The sequence below is a fragment of the Equus asinus genome, chromosome 2, assembly GCF_041296235.1.
Source record: "Equus asinus isolate D_3611 breed Donkey chromosome 2, EquAss-T2T_v2, whole genome shotgun sequence".
In the NCBI taxonomy this organism is placed as follows: Eukaryota; Metazoa; Chordata; class Mammalia; order Perissodactyla; family Equidae; genus Equus; species Equus asinus.
In genome coordinates, this window is record NC_091791.1 from 96,943,889 (window position 1) to 96,966,864 (window position 22,976).

Sequence of the window (22,976 nt, forward strand, 5' to 3'; positions counted from 1 at the left end):
GATAGATCCATAGACTCTAGCCGGATAAACAGACATGTACATACAGACTCTGGGGGACCACCGAGCCGCTGTGCACGCTAACCAGCGCTAACGTATGAGCTGCCTGCCATTCTCCAGCACAAAGTGTATTTTCCCCTTTCTTCTCTGGACGCCTCCTTCCCTGTTGATGCTCGGCAGTCCTGGAAGCGATTCCCGAGAGCTGTTTTAAGTCTTCAGCTGTTATTGGTGGAGTCAAGGCGTGAGATCGTGGAGGAGAAAAGTCTCAGCCCTCAGGGACTTCTCCAGAGAGGGTGACCGTTAGTCTATCGTCTGAACCAGGACATTTTTGGGAGTGAAAGGGGTGCTGTTAGTAACTAAGCTGGGACAACAGGTGTAAATGGAACTGCCCTGTGCAAACAAGTTCACCCCAACTGGAACGGCTTCCAACATCACCCTGGATCCAGCAGGAGAAAGAAATTGCTGTTTAAAACAAACAAACGCAGACACAAATGAACTGTACGTGTTTCTGCCCTCTCGAGTGGGTACGACATAACTCACATCAGCGAGAGACGTGACAGCAAATATGATCATATTCAAAGGAAGACTGCGATTTCCAAGCTTCTGCCCTTTATTCTTAATTTTTTTTGAGCCACTAAAGAAAACAGCCCTGGAGGGGGAGGTAAGATGTTTTGCAGAGTGTGTTAATGAGAGTTTGGATATGCAAATAGAAGCCAGGAAAGGAAACAGAACCAAATCACTCTGCATAATGAGGAAAAGAATGTGTTTCTAAGGACAAGAGTCTAGGTTCCTCATTTGGGCCCATGTGGGAAGGAGAGAAGAGTGTAACTACAGGAATCAAGAAGTGGGTGAGACTGAATTCAAGAAACTGGAAAAGGGGATGAACAGAAGCCTCTCCCACAATTCCCAGAGCGTTGAGCCTGGGAGAGAGGGCAGTGGGGTCCCACCATATACGCAGGGCGCTCCAGCCATCTTTAGGACAGCATCAAAGGAAGGGTGTCTCCCTGGGGCTGGAGGGCTTGGGGACTGATTTTAGTCCATGTGTGGTGCCCCCTGGGATTGCACAGGATACAACCTGCACAACCACACGGGGCAGCCTGTTAGGGACATCCTGGTTTTAAGCATGTTTTGCTCTTGGAGGCATTTATATCAAAGGTAACACAGCTTGAGCAGTGCAAGAGGTGGGAAAGAAGGAAAGGACGTGTTTTCTTCTTCCACCCACACTTTGCTCAAAAAAAAGGAAAGGAGGAGAAAACAAAACTGGAGAATCCATATTGGAGTCCTTTCTCCCTTCCTCGAAAGTACTGGGATGGATTCACCGTCTTCCAGGAGCGAACAAGAAGGCGATCTGTGTGTCCTGCCCCGGAGCCCAGAAGCACATGTTCTGCGTGAGCCCATCTGACACCTGCCTTCTCTCCCGCAGAGGATGTGCAGGCCGCCTCCGCCCCATGTCTGCCAGCATCCTGGAGCTTTGTCACTTCCAAGGAGGACACCACTGATGCTGTCAACATCCCGAGAGGCATTTCCCAAACTCATTTCTGCAGACACTAACTCTGCGAGATGCGGAAGTTGCGTGAAAAAAGGGCTTTGCGGCTTGACGAGTTTGGGCATCTCTAGGACAATCAACGTTAAATCAAATGTGTTTTTACTGCAACCTTTGACGATGCTCACAAGGGGAGACCTACATGTCTCGGGGAGCCAGGGAGGTTTGCCCAGGTCACAGTTAGAGAGAGTGGCACGGTGGCAATTCTACTTAATAGCTTTGCTAATATGTCACAAACATTAATCTTCCCGAAAAGCCTTTGAGATGGTTCTATCATCATCCTCACTTCACACCGGAGGAAACTGAGGCTCAGAAAGTGTTGCTCAGTCCCCAAGTCGACACTGGCAGGATGAGAATAGGTCACCATGACTCCATCCTCCGTAACCTGCTGTTCTGCTGAGCCTGCAACAACGGCTACGAGGAGAAAGTGTCAGGAGTTGGACGAGGGGGCGGAGGGGGCGGTGGGCTTGCCGAGGAGGAGCTTGGTGGTGACGCAGGGAGTGACGTTGCTGAGAGCTGTCACCAAGGCTCCAGGGAGCACAAGCTAAGAAGCCCACACGTTTGTCAGGTAGGAGGGGAAAGAGAAGAGGCCTTGGTGGAAATGTCAAGTTCAGACTACTCCTTCCGAAAGCAGGTGGTGAAGAAAGAGAAAGAGCAGAGAAGGGCTGCCCCAGGGGGAGGGGGTGATGGGGAGCTGTTGGCTGAGGATGGAGGGTACCAGAATGTGTCTAAGGACGCGGCAGGGAGGAGCCCATGGGGTGGGCTGCCCGGGACACTGGGATCAGCTTCAAGGCACTTCAGCTCTGCCCGACCAAGAATCCCCCTTTCCAATGGGCCAGTGACTGCCCCTCTGGGGTCTAGGGCATCTGCAGACGGGGGATGGCTTTAGGGGAAAGGTACCCACGATGCTACTGAGCGGCCTCTGCATTCTGAATCAGAATGAAGTCTTTGTCTGTATTTGGCCTCTTTTCATCCCAGCAGCTAAAAACATCTTTCTAAACAAACTCAGCCATTGGTAAATCCTTCAAGCCAAAATGAAGGGAGCTAATGTAAAATTCTCATGGACAGAGTCCAGCTCCCGAGGCAGCGTCTCCGCCCCGGTGGTGGAGCGTTTACAGGGTGAGGTGCCAACCCACAAAACCCCAGCTCCCGCCCAGAGATGCGGCTCCTGGGGAACCGCACGGAATGCGCCCCTTTATGCCGCTGCCTCTGGCCCACAGAGTTAGAGGCCTGCACTTCATCTGGATTCTAAGCCACAGCACTTTGGTTTCACCTTGGGAAGGCCACACGGGCTGGCAGGCCCCAAATCCTGACCCACCAGCTTGGCCATCAAGCGCAGCCCTGAGCTGAGCATGGTCGGAGCCCCCATAGCCAGCAGGATGAGGCTGCAGCCACCCCACAACCAGGCTTGTGCAAGCGCCTTGCAGCTTGGCGTCCGGCTGTCATCCGGGGAGCTGACAGTGTTCCCTCCCAGCCTGGTGGTCGGAATCCTCGGGGCCAGACAGGAGACAGCCTTGGTCTGCAGGACAGCAAGGCTCTGGCTCTGAAAATCCTACTCTACTGTGGGGGCAACTGACCTCTCCGGCTGCTCAAAATGAGCCAGCCCCATGGGCAGCTCCTCGCCTGCTGCCTTCCTCCTGCTCCGCGCATCTCCCCATCCCCTGCTCGTCCATGCTAACTTGGACCCTGGGTGGTGCTGCTCTCCCAGCCTGCATCCCGGCTGAGAAGCTTGCTCTGCCGACTGCCCTGACAAGTGCCCCTCAGCGCTGGCCGACGCTGGCCCCCCTCCCAGTGCCACCTGCCCTGCTTCCCCCACACAAGCCCCCCTCCCCCGCCCCCCCCCCGCCCGCGGCTGAGACCTGGGCTCTGAGGAGGCTCTGCTGTTACGAAGTTGGCCGAAAGCATTCAAACGTGTTTTCTGAACACATTTCAGAAACATATTCAGTTCATAACAGAACAGCCATGAGGGGTAGTCATCGTGTTCTCATAGCACATCCAAGGAAAGTGAGGACGTAGGAGATCACACAGCCTCCCCACGGTCACACGGCAAGTGGGTGGGACAGCATAGCCTCCCTACGTGTGCGTGTGCATGTGTGTGCATGCGTGTGTGTGCATGTGACCACCTTGAGATTCAGAGCAGCTTCCACTCAAACCGACCTGCAATTACAGGCTCCCAGTATTCTTGTCTCTTTCGCGTGACTAATGTTAAACGTAGGTGAATCTAAGCTAAATTTGAGGACGAAGGTTTAGAACCAATGCGTCAGGCGGGTAAGGCTCCTCAGACTCAGGCCTGTTCCCTTTCTTCACTTCCACCCCGTTCCTTCCACCACATATTCTGGGCTTAATCTCCAGCCTGAGTGAGAACATCGATGACTCCCTTCACGCATTCAGTCAGCAAACTGCACGGGCGAACAGAACAGACCAGACGCCTGCTCCAGGCGCAGTGCGCCAGGCCCTGGGCCCAGCAGCCCCCTCGCCCTTTACTCCTCAACCATGTAGGATGGGACGTCCTGTCCTCCCCATTTCACAGAGGAGGAAACAGAGGCATCAGGGGGAAACGACTGGCCCCAGGCACCACGGCTGTTCAGCAGCAGAAGCCAGACGGCTCCAGAGCCCAAGCTCGTCCTGCGCCTTCTATTGCATCCCCGACGATCTGAACTTAGTGTAAATCCTGTTGTCTTTCTGCTTCAGCCAGAAAACATTCTCTTTGCTTCTTCCTTGAGCCATAAAAAGACTCCATGTTTCCAGCAACTGCTCCACCCACAACCCTCCAACCACCTGCTGGGAGCCTTGGCCCAGGTCCCGGCCAGCACCTGCACGCCAGCCAAGCCAGGGCACCGGGTCTGCCTCCCTCACGGCCCTGTGTGTTTGGGGTTGTTTCCCCACTGGACCGAGGAGGGAACCGAGGTTTGGAAGGTCAAGTAAGCTGCCTGAGGTCCCACAGCTCGTAACCTGTGGACCAAGCCCTTGAACCCAGGCCATCCAGGCGGGGCCCCGAAGCGCAGGCTCTCCCCCTGTTCTCAGTGGAGTTTTAAACAGAGCCAGCAGGCACTCTTAGAACACAAGGAACTGACAGTGGCTTCACCAGCCCCTCGCTGACCGGCCGCCTCAGCTGCCTGCACCACACGCCTGGTGGGGGGCTCCACTGCGTCTGTGTAAAGCAGGGGTCCCCAGCTCAGATGCCCATAGGGGCCAGCAGGCAACACGATGAGTGGCTCCGGCCTGGGGACTTACTGTAATGCGCTAGGAAGTGGTAGGCACGGGGCACACCGGACAACGCAGGCCGGGCCTAGCGGGGCAGCTGTGTCTCTGCCCCGATCCACCGAGGCTGGGCAGGAACGTGGGTCTGGTGCCGTCAGCTCAGTCTACTTTCCCAGAGGAGCCAGGAATCCAGATTTTTATGTGAAATCTCTTAATTTTTAAATAATGGAAACTAATTCAAATGTCTCTTTAAACGCTGTTTAAGCAAATGATACACACCTGGTCACAGGGTTCAGCTCTCAGGGTGTCGTTTCGTGATGTGTGGTTTTAAAAGCTCACAGAGGACATAAGTTTAGTACATCTAAAGAAAGTCCAATTTAGTGTCAAATCATCAGTTTAGTGTAAAAGATTATCAGAGTTTCTCCAAAGCTGCGTTAGCCGAGTAAGACACGAGCTGGACTCAGCTCGCAGGGCGCCATTTTGTAATGTCCAGTTTTAAAAGTTTATAGAGGATGTAAGTTTAGTTCACTTAAAGAAGGATCAACTTAGTGTAAAAATTAGCTGTTCAGACGAAGACAAGCCTCTGACACACACTCCAGTTTGCTAAGGAGAGCCCTTCTCCCAGTGCACTTGCTCTGAAGGACACTTGGTTCCAGAGAAGAAAAGAGCCCACTGCTCGCTACCAGCGCCCAAGTCTGTGGTGCCAGCGCCACAGCACAGGGTCTTGGCATCGTCTCCTGGTCTGCGGTCAGCTGATCCGTCATGCCCCAGTCACGGGATGACCCTCGGACTTCTCATCATCCTAACGAGGCGCAGCAGGAACTAGACTCCCGGTGACCACAGGACACTAACTACTCACCACCTCTGTAGTTGGTGCCCTTTCGCCAGGACACACCCCTATTATCTCCTCCTTCTTTTGTTGGTGACCTGCCCTCATCTGATATCATCCTAAAATCTGAGCTGAGGGTGGTTCAACCCCAGCGGCCCTGGACGCAGGGACGAGACCCAAACGTCGTTCCAGGCCAGTGGTCCCTGGGCCCAGCAGTGAGCTGTCAGGTATCAGGGGAGGGGGTGAGGGGTTCTAGATCTTTGCTTCCCCGAGAAGGAGGCGCTTACCAACAAGCCGTTGGAGCCATGGACAGTGACACAGCGAGAGAACGTGTGGTGGATGGACAGGTCCCTGACGTACGTGGGCGGGTTGTAGCCTCCCCTCTCGTCCACGTCGCCTGCCAGGTGGAAGTGGATCGGGTACTGGCCCATCAGCTGCTGGCCCATGTGCTTCAGCTCGACGCCCTCCAGGTGGGCCGCCTTGAACCCCAGCGCGAACTGGGAGAGGAGAGCCGAGAGTCAGGGGGAGTCCGGGAGGCGCTCCCTGCCCCCGAGCTGATGCCCACATTCCAATGATGCGCATGCATTGTCCTCAAAGTGCGTCATTAATGCCCGCCTTGGATGCTCAGTAAATCAAAGTTGTTCTCTGCACACGAGCTATGATGCCTGGCCTTCTTACCCTGAGGGAGACGAGGCAATGCTCACACCTAGACATGTAGCAGGGCAACGAGCTGCTTGCAACCAAGCAGTGCAGAGGGACCGTGCGGTTGCTGGGGCTTGCTTCCCCCTCTGTTCCTGCCCCCTGAGCCAGTGAGGGTTGTAAGGAAGGCATAACGCTGAGATAACCTGGGGGGAGGCTGACAAAAATCACACCCCGGGAGGGCTGGGGAATCCAGGACGGGGTGGACCACAGGGCATAAGAGCCTGTGCCATGTCCACCATCTGAGGCCCCCCCCGGGGGGGAGGGGACGCCAAGCTGAGAGTCTCCGTGAGCCTATGACTCTGGGGCATGTGTGTGAGTTGTGGGTGCTCCACTCGCTGGGTTTATAGCACACGTGGAGCCATTTGCAGCTTGCTCAGGTAGCCACCTGACCACACTGAGTGTCTACACTCCAGGAGCTCTCTGTGCAGCACACTCCAAAATGGTTCTTGTCGAAACTTGGGCTCAGCCAACTTCTACTAGAGATGGGTGATCTTAAGGACATGCTAACGATTCCTTCCAAAAGTAGGTGTCAACCCGAGTGCCAGCCCCAGCCATGACTGCTCTGGAGAGCTGTGTTGAGAATGATTCTGAGGCCTGGTTTGGGCAGGGAGAGTCTGCTCACTCAGGGCTTCCTCTCTGGACCGGGAATGGGGTTGCAGCATCCTGTGTAATGCAAACCTGCTATCTTTGCTTTAGTCTCTCTCACGAGACTCTCAAATGAGGACAGAACCGCCAGCCCGCCCCCACCCCTCCCCAGACACCGACTGGAAGTATGTGGAGCTGTTTTCGGTGGTTGCAATGACTGGGGAGCACCACTGGCATTTACTGTGCAGGGACCAGGATGCTAGAAATCCTGTAACATAGGCCTGCAAGACAAAAAATTGTCTCACCTAAAATGCCAGTGGGGCACCCATCGTGAATGCTGTAAGTTTCACTCCACTGTTCTTCTCAGATGAGCAGAAAGTTTTTCTTGTTTCTGTCATCACCTCAACTCTCCACCAGGAAAATGGGTAAACTTAATGCTAGAATTTCTCGTTCCTCTCCCCTGCTAATCACTTATCTGTATTTTAATGGCTCTATTGTAAACGTGACTTTCTGTGCATTAAATGCCAGTTCTTTTAGGAAGTGATCAGGGTTCAATAATGAAGAAAGGGAAGAAAGCAGTGGTTGGGGTTGAAAATCAGGAAGGCGGGGAGCACAGTGTGACTCATCCAAGGTGACTGGGGAGTAGAGAGACGATCCCAGCTTGGCTCCATCATCTCTCTCATTGCCAAGTATTGTCAGGCCAAACAAGATGCTGATGGATAATACGTAAGACTTCTCCAGTTTCCAGAAGGTACTCTTCCCTTGGTCCTGCTCCCGCTCCTCCATCCGCTCCCCGACCAAGAACCCCCGCCCACAGACTGGCATTGTGGGAAGTCTCCTGGTTGGGTCGTAGCCCAGCCCAGCAGACCCGTACCTTGATGTGGCCCCCAAAGGTATCAAAGTTGAAGAAGTTGCAGATGTGGTTGGTGTAGGGGTAGCACTCATCTTCCATCTCCCCCATGATCACGATGTTGCGGCTCAGGAGCCCGACCTCGGCCCGCATGTCCACGCCGTCCACCTCCCCCCCGATGTGCAGGTACACTGGCTTCCCTAGGGCAGAAATGGGGGAAGGTGGGAGGTCAGGGGTGCCGCGTGTGCCCACTGTGTCCCAGGCCCCTGCCAGGTGCTTCTACCCTGCTGCCTGTGCATCACCATGACCCACGTGCATGGTGGTCCCCATGCCCCCCAGTCCCATTTTATGGAAGAATGAAGCCCAGGGAGGTGAAGTTACTCATCGAGCCAGGATTCACAGCCATGCATGCTGAGGTCAGAAGCCCACGGCAGAAATGGCTGTTTGTCCCCCAATGCCTGTCCCTCTTCTGCTTTTGGTACTAGGATCTCCTGCATGTGGCACGTGGCTGGCACATGGCTCTCAGGAGAACCACGTTCCCCAGCCACCGTGCAGTCCCGTGTGGTCATAAGATGGGCAGAAGCGACACGTGGGAACTTCAGGTGACCCTGCCCGTGCCCTTTCCCTGGGGGCTGCAGTGTGGATGTGCATTGGTGGGCCAGCCTCCCCCAGGCAGGCGAGAACCATGCCCCAGAGATGGCGGAGCAACGAGAGAGAAGACGCCTGGCTCTGGATGACCCCACAGAGCTGATGCCCCGGACCGCCTACAGCTGGGATTCCTGTGGATGTAACACACATCTCATCTCTCTTTAAAGCCACCTGCTATAGGACAGGGCAAATCCGTACTCCGTTAGGCAGGCAAACCACTGTTCTGCTTCTCTCAACCTCATGCACAGTGTGCGTCTACACTGCATTTTCTAGAAAGCCAGGTGGGCGCTTCTGTGTCCAGCCCTGTGGCCAGGTTTGGGGTGCCTGTACGGAACTACGTAGAACTGTGGAAAAGAGCTTGCACCCCACTCCGTATTGACCTCATCACGACCTCCCTGCCTCCCCCTGGCCTGGAGGAGAGGATGCTCTCTGTCTCTGTCTCTTCATTTGGGTTCCTTATGCTCTGTTTTCAAGCTCACCTAGGCCTTCCAATTCTTACAAAGAAAAGACCTTTCTGCCCATCTCACCACCCCTTGGGCTATTGTCAGCCTTTCTCCTGCCTCGGCCAGAGTCCCTGCACTTGCGGTCCGTAGCACCCGCCTCCGTTTTCCCTCTGCTGTCTCCCTCCCACCGCTCCACTCGGCCTCATCCAATCCACTTAACTGCTCCCTTCCAGGCTCCTCCTCCTCCACCTGCAGCGAATGCACCTTAAGAAAGGTGCGGGGTGACACGAGTTTGGAAATTCGAAATTGTCCTTGACTTACAGCCCCCAACTCTGCCTCCACCATGATCCCAAGTTGTTTCCTGGAATGAGCAGATCTTAGCCTGCCTCCAGATTTGGCCTGTCGGTGACACTGCTGACCTGGCTGGCAGGCACTCTCTCCCAGTCGAGGATGCAATTACAGAAGGCAACAACCTCTGCTGTGGGTTCGCAGCCTGAACCACACCACAGACACTGCCCGGCTTGTACCGTGACCTTGACTGGAGCCACAGAGCACAGCTCAGCCCCAAGACACCACCGGTGCCCACACGCAAAGGCCGTGGTCATGGTGAGCCCTGAGCAGCACCCACTGACAGTGACCGCGCGCTGCTCTCTCTCCCACGGGCAGAGCCGCTCCCCGCCCACCCTTCCCGGGCGCATCCTGTGGGTGGGTCTGCAGTGTCCTCAGGAGGCTTGTTGCTTTGGGATTCTGCAGACTCAGGGAGATGGTGGTTTGTTTGAAGCATCTTAGTTCAAGATGAGAAACTGGTGCACAGCAAAGCTGAGAAAACATCCATTTTGGAACTGGCATCAGCTTCCTGTGGCCGCTGTAACAGATCACCACGAACGTCATGGCTTAAAACAATAGAAGTTCATCTTCTTACAGTCTTGGAGGTCAGACGTCCAAAGCCAGCTTCACCCTGGCAGGAGGTAAGGTCTCGGCAGGGCCGGGAGAGTCTGTTCCTGGGCTTTTTCAGATTCTAGTGCCGCCCGCACTCCGTGGCCTGTGGTCCCTTCCTGCATCTCCAGTGGCATCACTCACCCTCTGCTTCTGTCATCACATCACTTTCTTCTCTGTCTGACTCTCCTGGGTCCCTCTTATGAGGAGCCTCGTAACTCTACTGGGCCCACCCAGATAACACAGGATAATCTCCCATCTCACCAGCCTCAACTTAATCACAGCTGCAATGTCCCTTCTGCCAAGTAAGGCAACATTCACAGGTCTGGAGGATTAGCACGTGGGCATCTTTGGGGCCATTATTCAGCCTACCATAGAGGCCTTCTCAAAAAAAGTCTCAAGTATGGGGCCAGCCCAGTGGTGCAGCGATTAAGTTCTCACATTCCACTTTGGTGGCCTGGGGTTTGCCAGTTCGGATCCCAGGCACGGACCTATGCACTGCTCATGAAGCCATGCTGTAGCAGGCATCCCACATATAAAGTAGAGGAAGATGGGCATGGATGTTAGCTCAGGGCCAGTCTTCCTCAGCAAAAAAAAGGTCTCAAGTATTAAAAAAATTAACTTTACAAAGAGTCTATTTACTGTAATATGCTCATATCCCCAAAGACATCTGATGCCAAAGGTCTGTGCCCCCTCTGAAGAGGTCAGGAGTAGACGCCATGCGGGGGCTACCAGGGTTCTGGTACAAAATAGGGTTCTGACATCAACCTAGGGGAGAGACCTTGAAACAAGTTAGCTTTGCCAAGTCCTGGGGCCTTTTCCTCCAGTGCATCCCACTGTGGCTTCCGGTCTGGGTCACAGGCCACGAGTCTACAGCTTTAAGGTCCAGCAGCAGGGTCCCCTCTGGCCAGCCACATGGGAGCCTCTTCTCCCACCCCTGGCCAGTCTCCGCCCGTCGGCTCTGGGGCCTTCACAAGCACACCAGTTATGGGGCCTTACAGCGGAGTGGGGGGTTCTGAGCGGCCCCTGCGGAAGGAGCCAGACAGCAGCTGCCCCGGAGCAGCGTCTGTGGCTGATGAGGGAAGAGGCCCACATGAAGGCCACCTTTAAACACCCACGTCCGGCAGCTGATGCGCTGGGAAGTGACTGTCACCCTGATGGGGGATCAGACCAGAGGGGCCTTCTGCAGTCACTTCTCCAGCTCCCCAGCTTCTCACTCAGGGAAACGCAAGGTCAGATGGTGCTGAGGGCTTGCCCGGTGACCAGGGAGAGCGCCAGGCCCAGGACACGGGGCACACGACTCCCAGGAGAGCGCGCCCTCCGGGGCAGCCGTGACTGAGGCTGGGGGGCCATGTCTCTCACCACCAGGTTCTGGCTCTGTGAGCGAGCGAGCGCTGTGAGCCGGGACCTTCGCCGTGAGCACCTCCTCATCCATTCTGGGACTCGGCGACTGTGCCCCAGGAGAATGCGAGGGCTGTCTTTCCAGAACTGTTTAGTCTCCACAAACCCTCGACTCTGACTCTGAGGCTGAGCACGTCACCTCGTCTGCAGGTCCAGGTTCTCTCTTGACGGCCCAGGAGTATGCACCTCTGGTCTCTCCCCGGGGGGGTCTGCCGCACAGAGTGGAGCCAGCAGACCAGCAGACGGCCCCCAGCTGCCACACCTGCAATCAGCTGTGCTCTGTGCTCGTGCCAAGGCCTGTGCTGCTTGGGCTCCTCCCAAAGGTGGAGCGTGGCAGACGGTCTGGAGCTGGGCCGTCCCCGCCCCGCACAGGCCTCCCCAAGAGGCAGCCTTTGCTCTGGAGCCCCCATCCCTGCCGAGACTTCCTCAGAGCTGCACTGCGGTCTGAGCTCCTGCAGCCTGATGGTCCTTCCCTCCCTCTTCCCTTCACAGGCATCAGACCTGCATCCCGGTCTGATGCTCTCCCGGCTCCTCCCACGCCCCCCTCTCCTTCCCCACAGTGAAGCTCTTGCACATCTAACTCTGTCTGGACACACCTTCCTGCTTCGTTTTTCCCTCGCCAATGGAAGATCTTGGGGATCAATAAGGAGACCAAAGAATTTTCAGCACCCTCTGCCTCCCTGCCTTTCCTATTCTCCCAAACCATCTCCAAACCGTCTGCCATCCCTCCCTGGGGCATCTGTCCCTTAGGATTTCTTCCAGGCCTCGTGCCTCCAGGCATGCGAGATCCAGACCCTCTTCTTCACTGCTGGACACCCCCACGGACAGCGTTACCCGCAACACCCAGAGAAACCTCCAAAGGCTTCCTCAACCCAGCAGGTCCTTGGACGGGTCTTGAGGTACAGAAGGATGAAGTCCTGCCAGCCCTCAGGATGCACAGAGTAAACCCCGGACACCGTGAGGCTCATCGGCCGTCACTCCCGTATGTCCCCTTCTGCTCCAGCTGGACCGGACCGCCCACACTTTCCTGAACAAGCCTTTGCTACTTCCCATCTCACAGCTCTTCTCTGAGCGGCTCCCTCCAGCTGGGACAGCCTTCCCCACCTTGCCCAGGAAGCAAATTGCTTTGTCCTTCCAGACACAGCTCCGCCGGCCCCTTCTCAGCGAGGTCTGCCCAGCCAGCCTCCACGCCGCCCTGGCGTCTCCGTGTGGCCGAGTGTGTATAAAAGCGTGTGTGTGTGTGTGTTGGGGGGATGTTAGAAGCAAAGTGAAGGTGAGAGTGAAAATGGGGCAGAAAATGGAGATTTCCAATTGCCACAGCAGGAGGTGTCAGGAATCATGCTGTGGTTGGCAAAACTCTGAAATATTTTTTTAGATGATTCACACTTTTTCATCACTTTGCTATCCTCATCTGTTTCCCATCAGAAAACTCTTAAAATGCAAAATGGCCTGTTTACTGGAATGGGGCATGGAGAAAGCAGGATCCAGGAAGGCCATGTCCCTGTCCACGCCCAGCCGGGGGAGGGGACCCCAAGTGATGGCTGGGGTGGGGGCCCAGGGGGCTCAGTTATGGACGAGACCGAAGCAGGTGCATCCTCACTCCACGTCAGTGGTGGGTGGCAAGGCAAAGAATGGGCTTGGGGCCGAATAGGAGAAATGTGGGCCTCCCCTGGACACACACACACACACACACACACACACACACACCCCCCACCTGGGGCATTTCCGGTGCTATCCACCAGGAGGCGCTGTTTTCACCTAAGCCCCAAAGAGCAGAGTGACGTGGATGGTGCACTCCCAGCCTAACATCTTTAAGGGAGGGAGGTGGTGGGCTGGGAGTGGGGCTGGTGGAGACTCAGACACAGGCAGAGCTTCACCAAGGCATGGGAGGGTCCTGAGGGGTCCAGCCTCCTTTCCTCCCTGGTGCTCGGGGCCAGAGCAGCCACCTCCCTCTCTCTCCTGCCGTAAGAGGCCTCCAGAGGCAGGTGCACCTGTCAGTCAAACACTGTCAAGAGGAGCAGCTCTCAGCTCACATGCCAACCTGCGCAGGGGGAGGCAGGCAGCTCCTGACATCACAGCTGCCCCAGCGGGACCTGCTCAAAGGGAGCCCCCTCCAGTCTCCAGGGTGCCCAATGCCAGGTGTAGATGAGGCCCAGGGGTCTCTCCTGGGGGAGCTGCTCCTTCCACCACACTCAGGGCTCACGGCAGGCTCTCCCCCTCCTCGGAGCCACAAATGCCATGCAGAACCACGTCACCTCACGGTGACCAGTGACATCAGCTCGGACCGTCTGATGCCACTCCCACCAAGAGTCCAGGTGTACACCTGACATCCCGGAAGGACTGTCCACGTGTACTGTCCCCGGGGGACACAGAGTCATCTGGGGAAGACCCGAGGGTTCACCATCACTGCTCTCCTGCAGACGGGGAGCTGGGGAGTGTTTTGTCACTGGGGACCCTGTGGCCCCAGAACTCACATGAAGACCCAAGTCACCATGGCAGCGGCTCCTGCTGTCTCCCATCCCCTGCAGCTCTCCTGTTCGCCCCTCCAGCTCAGCTCCTCTCCTGTGGCCAGAGCACCGCATGCTGGGCCCAGCACAGGTCTGGGCACCTGGCCGTCCCTCTCTGTGCTCCTCGGGCCTCGTTAGCTTCTCCTCCAGCTCCAGCTCTCCGCCCCATCACACACTCTTCTCGGAAGGCTCCCACGCCTGTTCTGATTGGACAAATCCCCCTTTTCTATGCCCCCGTCACAGTCCCCATATTCCTCCTCCATAGCATTCTCCCATTTGGGATTTTCTTTCCATCGGGATGGCTCTTTGCTGGGTGTCCCTTTCTACCGCGGGACTGCGGGCTCCCTGGGTGTGGAGAGCGGGTCTGTCTGGCTCACCCAGCGCCCCCAAGGCTGGGTGCACAGCCACATGGTACTCGCGAACTGTTGGCTGAATGAATAAATGATGAAATGCTCCTTCTGCCTCCCCATGCGTGTCCTTGCGAAGGGAGGAGCGAGGACGCCCGGACAGCCCGGGGGTGGAAGAAGGGTGGGACATGCACCCTCACAGAAATGGCCTCGGCACCTCGGGGCCTCCGCAGGCCTACGGCAGACCCCGTGTGCTGCTTACTGATAACGATAGACACAGCCTGCTTCTCCCTCCACAGCCCCCTTCACCTGGGTGTCCCAGAGGGGCAGAACAGACAAGCTGTAAAATCCACGTTTCAACCAGTGGCCTCTGGGCCACACCTCCTCCTTCCTTCCAACTTTACGCTCAGTTGTTGATTTATTGCCCCTAATACGACTACTAATAGCAGCTGACATCGACTGAGTGCTGACTGTGTGCCAGCACTGTTGTAAGCACCTCCACATGCAAACTCCCCACAAAGTATGTGTGACCATTATCTCCATTGGACAGATGAGGAAACTGAGGCAGGGGGAAGTCAAGTCACTGTCTGAGGTGACACAGCTAATAACTGGTGTTCCTGGAATTCAACTCCTATGGTCTTTGAGCCTCTTCTAAAAATTTTGCCTCTACCAAAAAAGAAAAAAAAGCCTTTCTCAAAATGTCTTCAGAGAACGTGACCAACGGCACTTTGGGCATCTGATATCATGAGTCAAACTACAAACAGAGGCACACCGAACGTCTTTGCATCAAATGCTCCCAGCATTGCTGTTGCTGCTATGTAGCATCCTTCACATGAAGACGCCCACAACATACTCCTCCACAGCTCAGAGCTAAGGGAAAGTGGCGCCTCCTGGCCTCTGGTCTCCTCCCTTTTGTTGGACAATAACAGTTAAATAATTTGTGAAGTTTCTTTCTTTGCTCTGGCTGCCAGGAAGCTCAGAGATACATTTCATAGTCTATTTCAGTAGCTTGTGCCAACTTCAGTTTCCCTGATTTCTGCTGAATTGATTCTCTTTCCATCAGTCTTTCACTCTTTGTGTGTTTTTTTTTTCCTGGATGAAGACTTTCTTGGATTTGAGTTTGTTATAAGATACCCTCCAACCTTTTTCAAAGAAGGTGGGGATTCCAACCAATTGCTGTTTAAACAGGCAGACTGTTACCTCGTCGAGGAACCAACATCTGGTCGTCTCAGCTTCTACCCTCGGTGGCTGCCTCCTTCCTCTCTCCAGCCACAGCCACCAGGCCAGCATCTCCCAGAAATATTGCCAACCTTCCTTTTGCAGGATCTGAGTCCTGGGGTCGCCGCCCTGGGACCACAGCTGTGGTGTTTCTGGGCCACCTCAGCCACATGCCCTCCACGGTCTCCTTCCCCCACGAGCAAAATCAGGGCTTTGGACTCCATCACCGTTTTTCAGCTTTTTTCACCTTTGCTCCCCCAAATTCTTTCTCGAGCACATCCCCACCAGCCAAAAAGATTGTGCTGCATTTTACTTTCTGAAGTCTTATTTCCAAAATGATAGGTATTTGGGATATATTGAATACGCTATTTCGCTCCACAGTCTTCCTCCTACCCCGATTCTAACACTTCTCCAGGCACAGTGCTCCTGTAGCAGCTGATATTTTTAATGCCCAGTATTGATGCTCCTTTGTTCTGGCAATACATCCCAATTTTCCTCTTGGGAGTGACCCTTTCTCCATCCAACACAGTCTTAGAGCGACCATCAAGGAGGGTGCCCTGCCTCCTCCGAGCCACCAGCCCATCCGTGCTCCATCCCTGGGAGGTGACCTGAGTGCTACAGCAGGGATGGACACGGTTCCTGTGGACAGTGCTGCCCTGAGGATGCTGCCCTGGTCCTGGTCCTTTTGCAGGCTGGCTGCTGAGGTTGGACTTTAGTTTCTAAGTTGAATAGCCTCCCAATGATTTGCTTTCTAGGTTAAGATAGTCAAGCTGGATTCTGTCACTTACAACCAAAGATGCTAATTGATGCATAACTCTCTCCACTGAGAATAATTGGCCTGGATGGTCCTGGAGGTCGCTTTGTACGTATAACAATCTATGACTCCCGTAACCTCACCTACCATAAACGACGGGGCACCCAAGTCAAGATTTAGGAGAAGAGAAAGGGAAACCCAAAAACTATAGAAAGAAGAGATTTAAACTCTAGAAAAAGGAGATGTACAATTCTGTGGTAGATTCCATCATTGCCTAACAAACATGCCCTCCCTCCCCTCAGTCAGGGTGGGAGAAATTGGCCTCCCCACCCCTTCGAGCTTGACTGTGTGATTTCCTTTGGCTGACAGAATGTGGGGGTGAGAGTGAGCTACCCTGAGCCCAGTCCTCGAGCATCCTCCTGTGTGTCCATTCCGCCCTCCAGGAGCTGTCCGCCTCCCCTACGAGAAGAAGCTGACCTGGGAAGAACAAGAGTCACGTGGAGCTGATCTGAACCCAACTGTCGGCCTGGAGCTGAGCTCAGTCTAGAGATGCCGATTCCTAGACAGGCTGCAGGTGCGTGAGTCAGAAATAAATCTGGCCACGAGATGCTAAGGGTATTTTGTTATGCAGCATTCTTACAGTGATAGCTGACTGATACGGATTTGTTGTGATTTCAGTCAACGTTAAGCCTAACGTTCTCAGAATCGTGTAGCCCGGGCGCTGGTTATGAACGTCCTACCTGCTACTCTGACCTGGTTGGGGGCGCAGGCCTTGCAGGGGAGCACCTGGAACTCTTCTGCCTGGTACATGGAGTAATCGGTACTGGCGACGACCAGGGTGTCTCCAGGCTTCCACGACCGCACGTCGTCTTCCAGGTTCAGGATGGTGCTGTTGACGTTGGTGTCGACGGTGACGGTGAGCTTGGGCCTCACTGGAACCCAAGACAGAAGGGACTGAGATGCTGCCCTTTGCACTTGGCAGACTCTCGACGGCCCACCTCCGCCCCTCCCCTCCCCGAATGAGTAAATGCCAGGTTTGCCTATCCAAAACCCAAATCGCCAGGCCCACCCCACCCCGGTCTCGGGGCAGGTTTTTGAAGTCAATAAAAACCCTACCAGAAAAGGGCCATTCATCCGCTCCGGGCAGGGGAATTTTCCACTCAGTCCCCAGCTGGAGTCAAATGCGGCGGCCCCACCACACCCACTCTGCTCCAGATGTAAAACAAATATAGTTCCTCTCAACTATTATTTACAGTAGCTAGTAGTGTCTCCCCCAGAGAACGCCTCTCCGTAATGACTGCCTGCGGGAGATGGCCAAGCGCCCCCTCGAACCAACCCACCATTTCCAGCCCCTCTAACGAGCACATTGGGAACTGGGTTTAAAATAACAGCATCTAAGAGGCCACTGGCTGCGTGTCCCTGGGGGTTGGGGGGGAGATGCAGGAAGGTCAGCCCATCCACTGCCCGCCGGGGCTCCTGGACCAGGCCCTGCCCTTCCTGAAAGGCATATGGGCAGGCAGGGCTGCTGGCCCTGCCAACTCTGAGGAGCCTCCGTGTCACAGAAGTGCTCTCCATCACAAGCTCGGCAGGAGCGGCCTGTCACTGTGATACTTGGAGCGGCCGAGCCAGCCAGCCAAGCCCGCGCCACGTGGCCGCCAGCGCCAAGAACAGAGCCACGGTCCGCGGCAAGCGGCTGCTTACCAGGCTTCCCGCAGAGGAAGCGCACCCGGTAGCCCTGGCAGGGTCGGCCCCGGTCGTAGCACGCAAACCTATAATCCTGGCCTCTTTTGTAGACAACCTCGGCGGTGAGGTTCACTCCGTCCGCCGTCGTGGCCTGGAAATGGCACGGAAATTATAGAGCAAGGTCATTTTCTTTTGGTAAAGAAGGAAGGTGATGGTTAGTGTTATAAACATATACTCGCAAGTCTAAAATCGTCCCCGTTGCAAAAACCGTTTACAGTGGTCCAAGATCATGACCCCAGCGATGGCCCCCATCAGTTTTGTCATAAGGAAAACAGTGTGAAGTTGCAGGACGGACAAATGCCTTGCCCGGGGTCTTCCAATTCTCAGCATCCCGACCCGCGATGTAGTGCACATCACTGGGGTCATTCTTATGGGCCATCTACAACGAGCAGGCACTCTCGTAGGAGCTGGGCTGGCTTCTCATGACTCGTACCAGCACCACCACCAGCTCCATGAACAGTGGCCGACACCTACTGAGGACTCGCTATGCTCAAGCCCCTGGGACCCAAACACAGTTCCATGTCACACAAGGAGTCTTTACAACGACTCACGCCCAGGCCCCACCCTCAGAGTCTCTGATCTGATCGTGTCTGGGGTGTAGCCTGAGCATCAGGACTTTTAAACTGCAGTGGCCAACATGGTAGCCACATGCAACTAATGAAGCCTTGAAACGTAATTAGTGCAAATTGAGATGTGCCGTAAGTGCAAAATATACGCCAGCTTCAAAGAATAGTACCAAGAAAAGAATGTAAAATATCTCATGAGTAATTTATTTGATCAATTCCATGTTAAAATGGTAATATTTTGGAGGCTGGCCCAGTGGTGCAGTGATTAAGTGCACACGTTCTGCTTTAGTGGCCTGGGGTTTGCCGGTTCGGATCCCGGGTGCGGACATGGCACCGCTCATCAAGCCATGCTGTGGTAGGCGTCCCACATATAAAGTAGAGGAAGATGGGCATGGGTGTTAGCTCAGGGCCAGTCTTCCTCAGCAAAAAGAGGAGGATTGACAGTAGTTAGTTCAGGGCTAATCTTCCTCAAACAAAAAAAAAAATCAAAAAAAAAGGTAATATTTTTCAAATATATTGGGTTAAATAAAATATATTATTTGAATTAATCTTAAAAACTTAAAGTAAATAAATAAAAGCCAGCCAGGTGATTCTGAAGGGCGGGAAAGTTTGAGAGCCCTTCTTATAGTTGCGAGAGAAATGTTTACACATATTATCTCATTCCATCTTCAGGGCAACAAGGTCATTACTTGTGTTACAGAGAAACTGATGCTCTGAGAGGTTGAGCAACTTGCCCAGAGTCACAAAGCCAGAAAGTGGCAGAGCCAAAATGTGAATCAAGACTCATCCAACAGCAGAGCTGGTGCGTCTGGGCCCTCCCCCGCTGCCCGCGGGGCTCACTGCCTCACGTCCTCTATTCGGTGCTGGCCTCGTCCCACTGATCGTGGGCTCTGGGGAGGGGAAGCACCAGGTTTCTGCCCGTCTCCCAGAGCCCAGCCCGCAGCCCCGGGCGGGCACAGAGAGGGGTCTCAGCCGATGGGGGCTGCCGAGAAGGCAAGCAGCCTCAAGGCCAGGTAGGGAATTTAGGGAGCAGCTCAGAGGCACGTGTGACCCCAGCCAGCTGGGCCGCATCCTAGAGCCGGGCGTGTCTGCCTGGAGACTGGCTGTCATCAGGGACGCACGATTTGGAGCCAGGCTGCAGCTATCATCCTCTTTGGCACAGAAACCAAAGGGACCAGCGCCGGGCCCACAGGCAGGCCAAGTACAGCGACCTAGAGAAAGGGGGTACTTTTAGGAAATGCCGTTTGAACCTGGCAGATACAGCTGTCTGGGTTGGCCAGAGAGCTGTGAGATGCGAGCCCAGCATAGTCAACCTTCAGCCCTCCCGGAAGCCCCCTACAGCCACTGACGCACACTGTCTCACAGCAGCGGACAGGCAGGCCTCACGGACCGGCACCTAGAGGACAATGCCAGGGCTTGGACAGGTGCAGAAGCTAGTGCAAGTTGTGGGCCAGCAAGCCCAGCTCCTCTGACCCCTGATGTTTCCCTCCCCGAGGCCAGTATGTGCTTTGTAGACCCCTAAAATTGAGAACTGAGCCTGAGAGCATCGTTGAGTGGAGCAGGCATTTTTCAAGGTGCAATGTCCCACAACAACTTCAAGGAGACATCTGCTCATTGCTGCTTTTCTTTTCTTTCTTTCTTTCTTTCTTTCTTTCTTTCTTTCTTTCTTTCTTTCTTTCTTTCTTTCTTTCTTTCTTTTTTTGCTGAGGAAGACTGGCCCTGAGCTAACATCTGTGCCCATCTTCCTCTACTTTATATGTGGAACGCCTCCACAGTATGGCTTGATGAGCAGTGCATAGGTCCATACCTGGGATCCAAACCCATGAACCCTGGGCCACCAAAGCAGAGCACGTGGACTTAACTGCTGCACCACTGGGCTGGCCCCCACTGCTTCTCTTTTTCCCTTTCTCTAACCTGTAGAATGACCTCAGTTTTGGCTAAGAAGAGTGAAAGGGGCTCTGTCACTGTTTAGTGACACCAATCTTCACTTTGGGCACAATTTTACTGTTGTTCATGATAGTAACTAATAATCATAAAATAATTAACAGTATCATTATAATCATAAAATAATAAAAACTTATAGGCACTCGCCATAGGTCAGCACTTCACATTTGGTGCTTTGAAATCAGAAAATAATCCCATGAGGGAGCAACATTATCCCCGTTTTTGCACAAGAGGAAATTGAGACACGAGTTAAGTAACTTGGCTGGGACTGTGAGGGACGCAACACGTAGGGCAGACCCCCCCAGGGTCGTGCGAGCGCAGAGTCGGCCCCTGAGAGGGAGGGCCACCTCAAACGTGCGCCCGCCCTGGGCTGCCCGCTCTCCTGGCCCCAGGCCCGGTGCTGCCGATGCCCCTCGGCTCACACAGGCAGAGCTGGTGGCAAACTCAGATCTCTCCGGTTTCAGAGCACATTTTCCTAACCACCAGGCTAACCTCCAGCTGCTATGCCAGAGCAGGGGGCGTCAGGACCACCCAGTGTGGTCTCCTCCCCAAGGAAATGCAAGTAAGGTAGGTCCCACCGGCCTCCAAGTGTGGGTGCGTTTTAAGTGAGAAAGTGGGAGGAAAGGGGACGTCAGCCAAGGGGAACTGCAAGGAGGACAAAGACATGGAAACAGCGGGGTGCGGTTTGGGCTTTGATTTTGCAGAATCAGAAACTATCCGATCTTGATGAAGCTTTCCTTGCATCGAGGTCAGCTGTGCCACTCTCGCTGCTTCCACTTTCTCTCCCACCGTGCCTAGGTCCCAGGCGTCCTTGACACACCTTCCCCTCCAGAGGGTATGACTGTGTCAGGGCAGAGCAGGCATCTCGGGGACTCTCTGTGTGTGAGACACAGGCACAGGGGGCGGCCGCAGCCCTGAAAAGGAGCATTTGGGAGCTTGGGGCCCGTGGGGCTGTCACACGCGCCAAGTGACTCAGTAAATTGTGATTACCATAACGGCAAAAACGGACACGTGGGAAGGTCAGTCCCACTCCATTCTCTCTTGTGGGTTAATCACAGGAGCTAGGGTGTGAGCTCCTGGCTGATGTGTCTGACGCTCATACAAAGGATGAAATCCTGCTTCCCTCGCTGTTGCCGACGTAGAACCAGCTGGCTCTGCTATTCTGACTTTGCAAAACCCAGGAGCGTATCCCGCATCACACTGTTGCCTTTTATGAGCACAAAGAGATGCTCTAGCTCAGTCTGGCAGCCACTGCTGATAAAGGATGCTGGTGAGAAGCAGGGGCGAACTTGACATCTCCAGGACGGCAGCACTTTCTCCCGGTCTCCAGAGACAGGGGTCTGGCTCACTTTTGGAGGCACGTGGCCTATCTTTAGATGGCTGCTTCCACGGGCCTTTGCTTTGCCAAGGAAAAGTCAAGATCCTATTCTGGAATTGAGAGTTTTGAACTCATAAGAGGCCACCCTGCTCAGCAAAATATTGTCAAAGAACGCGCTTTTGCGGGAAGGCTGGCCCGAGCCTCAGGGTGAGGGGGGAAAACTGGTGTTGGGTCTTTTATTCTTCTCCGGACCTTGACTAGCTGAGAACTTAAACTCAGGGAATTCGCTGTCAAGGATTCTCCTCTGGTTGGAAGGAAACCGGACCCTGCGACGTGGCCGCAGACCGCGGGTTCCAGAGCACGCGCTCGGGGCAAACACACGTATATGTTCTCACGGTCTCCTCTGCTGTCTCCGCGCCATCGGTGGAGTTTTATTTAATGCTTTGTCCTGGGATCAGCTGCACCGTGACACACTCTAGGAAGGAGCCTGTGTCTGTGCTGGGAGCAGAGCTGCTGGAAGAGGGGAAACGCCCAGGAAAGCTGTTTTCTGGGCACCGAGAAGTGGTCGTCTAAACAATAGTGGTCTGGAGCCGGCCAGCCGGCAGAGCCAACACCAGGAGGAATTGGTAGGACATGCAGGCACTCCTCAAGGATTTCCAAGAACACTTGGGAAGGGAGGGCTAATAAAGCCTTGACTGGAGGAACAAGATGGTGGCTACTTCAGAATTAAAGCTGGAACGTTCAGGTAGCAAGAGAAAGTTAATTCGATCTAGGAAGTACGTGCTCTGGGGGACTCAGTGCTTTTCATTCTGTTGGACCCAAGAAGAGTCTACGACTTGCAGCTTTTAATCTCCGTAAATCCTTTTCAATTAACATCGGAGCCCCGTGAAGGGAAGGCCTTAGCCAAATATTAAGACAGGTCTCCCCGGCCTTCGCTAACTGCAGAACCGAGTGTCCTCCTTTGGAAAAGCGGTCCTTGTCCCACAGCCCTCAACAGGGGAGGCAGAAGTCCTGCCCAGCAGGGTGCCGTGGGTGGAGCCCCGTCAGAGCACCCAGGGCCTGAGGTTAGGTGATCTGAGAGGAGGTCTGCACAAATGTTGACCACCATTTTTATTGGCTGCAAAAGGATAAAATGAGCAAGAACGGGCTTTCATGAAGGACTTCTAATTCTGTATTGAGCATTTAGGTGACCTCAACTCTTGTTCTGGAACAAGACCAGGCATAAGGAAAGAAACTCCATTTTCTTTGCCTGTGCCTTTCCTGTTGTCCACAGAGCCCAGCAGCTCACCAGCTGAGCTCGCGAATTGCGAGGGCTGCGTATTTATGCAACTCTTCCACGATGAGAAGGCTGAGGTCCCTCTGGATAGGGCGACTGCAAGTGCAGATCTTGAGCAAACACCGTCATCCGATGATCATTTAGCTCCGAGGAGAACAAGGCGCTGGG

General features: G+C 54.5%; 1 protein-coding gene across 10 annotated transcripts in view; it reads right to left on the reverse strand.

The window, feature by feature from the left end:
- CEMIP (cell migration inducing hyaluronidase 1) overlaps nucleotides 1–22,976 on the reverse strand; it is a 144,303-nt gene that overhangs the window by 31,688 nt on the left and 89,639 nt on the right. For all 10 annotated transcript variants that reach the window (XM_070494204.1, XM_070494200.1, XM_044760400.2 and 7 more), the window contains 4 exons: nucleotides 17,663–17,795; nucleotides 16,702–16,893; nucleotides 7,732–7,907; nucleotides 5,858–6,067 (listed from right to left, as the gene is read on the reverse strand). In XM_070494204.1, coding sequence (XP_070350305.1) covers nucleotides 5,858–6,067; nucleotides 7,732–7,907; nucleotides 16,702–16,893; nucleotides 17,663–17,795 — 711 coding nt within the window. The remainder of the gene's footprint in view (nucleotides 1–5,857; nucleotides 6,068–7,731; nucleotides 7,908–16,701; nucleotides 16,894–17,662; nucleotides 17,796–22,976) is intronic.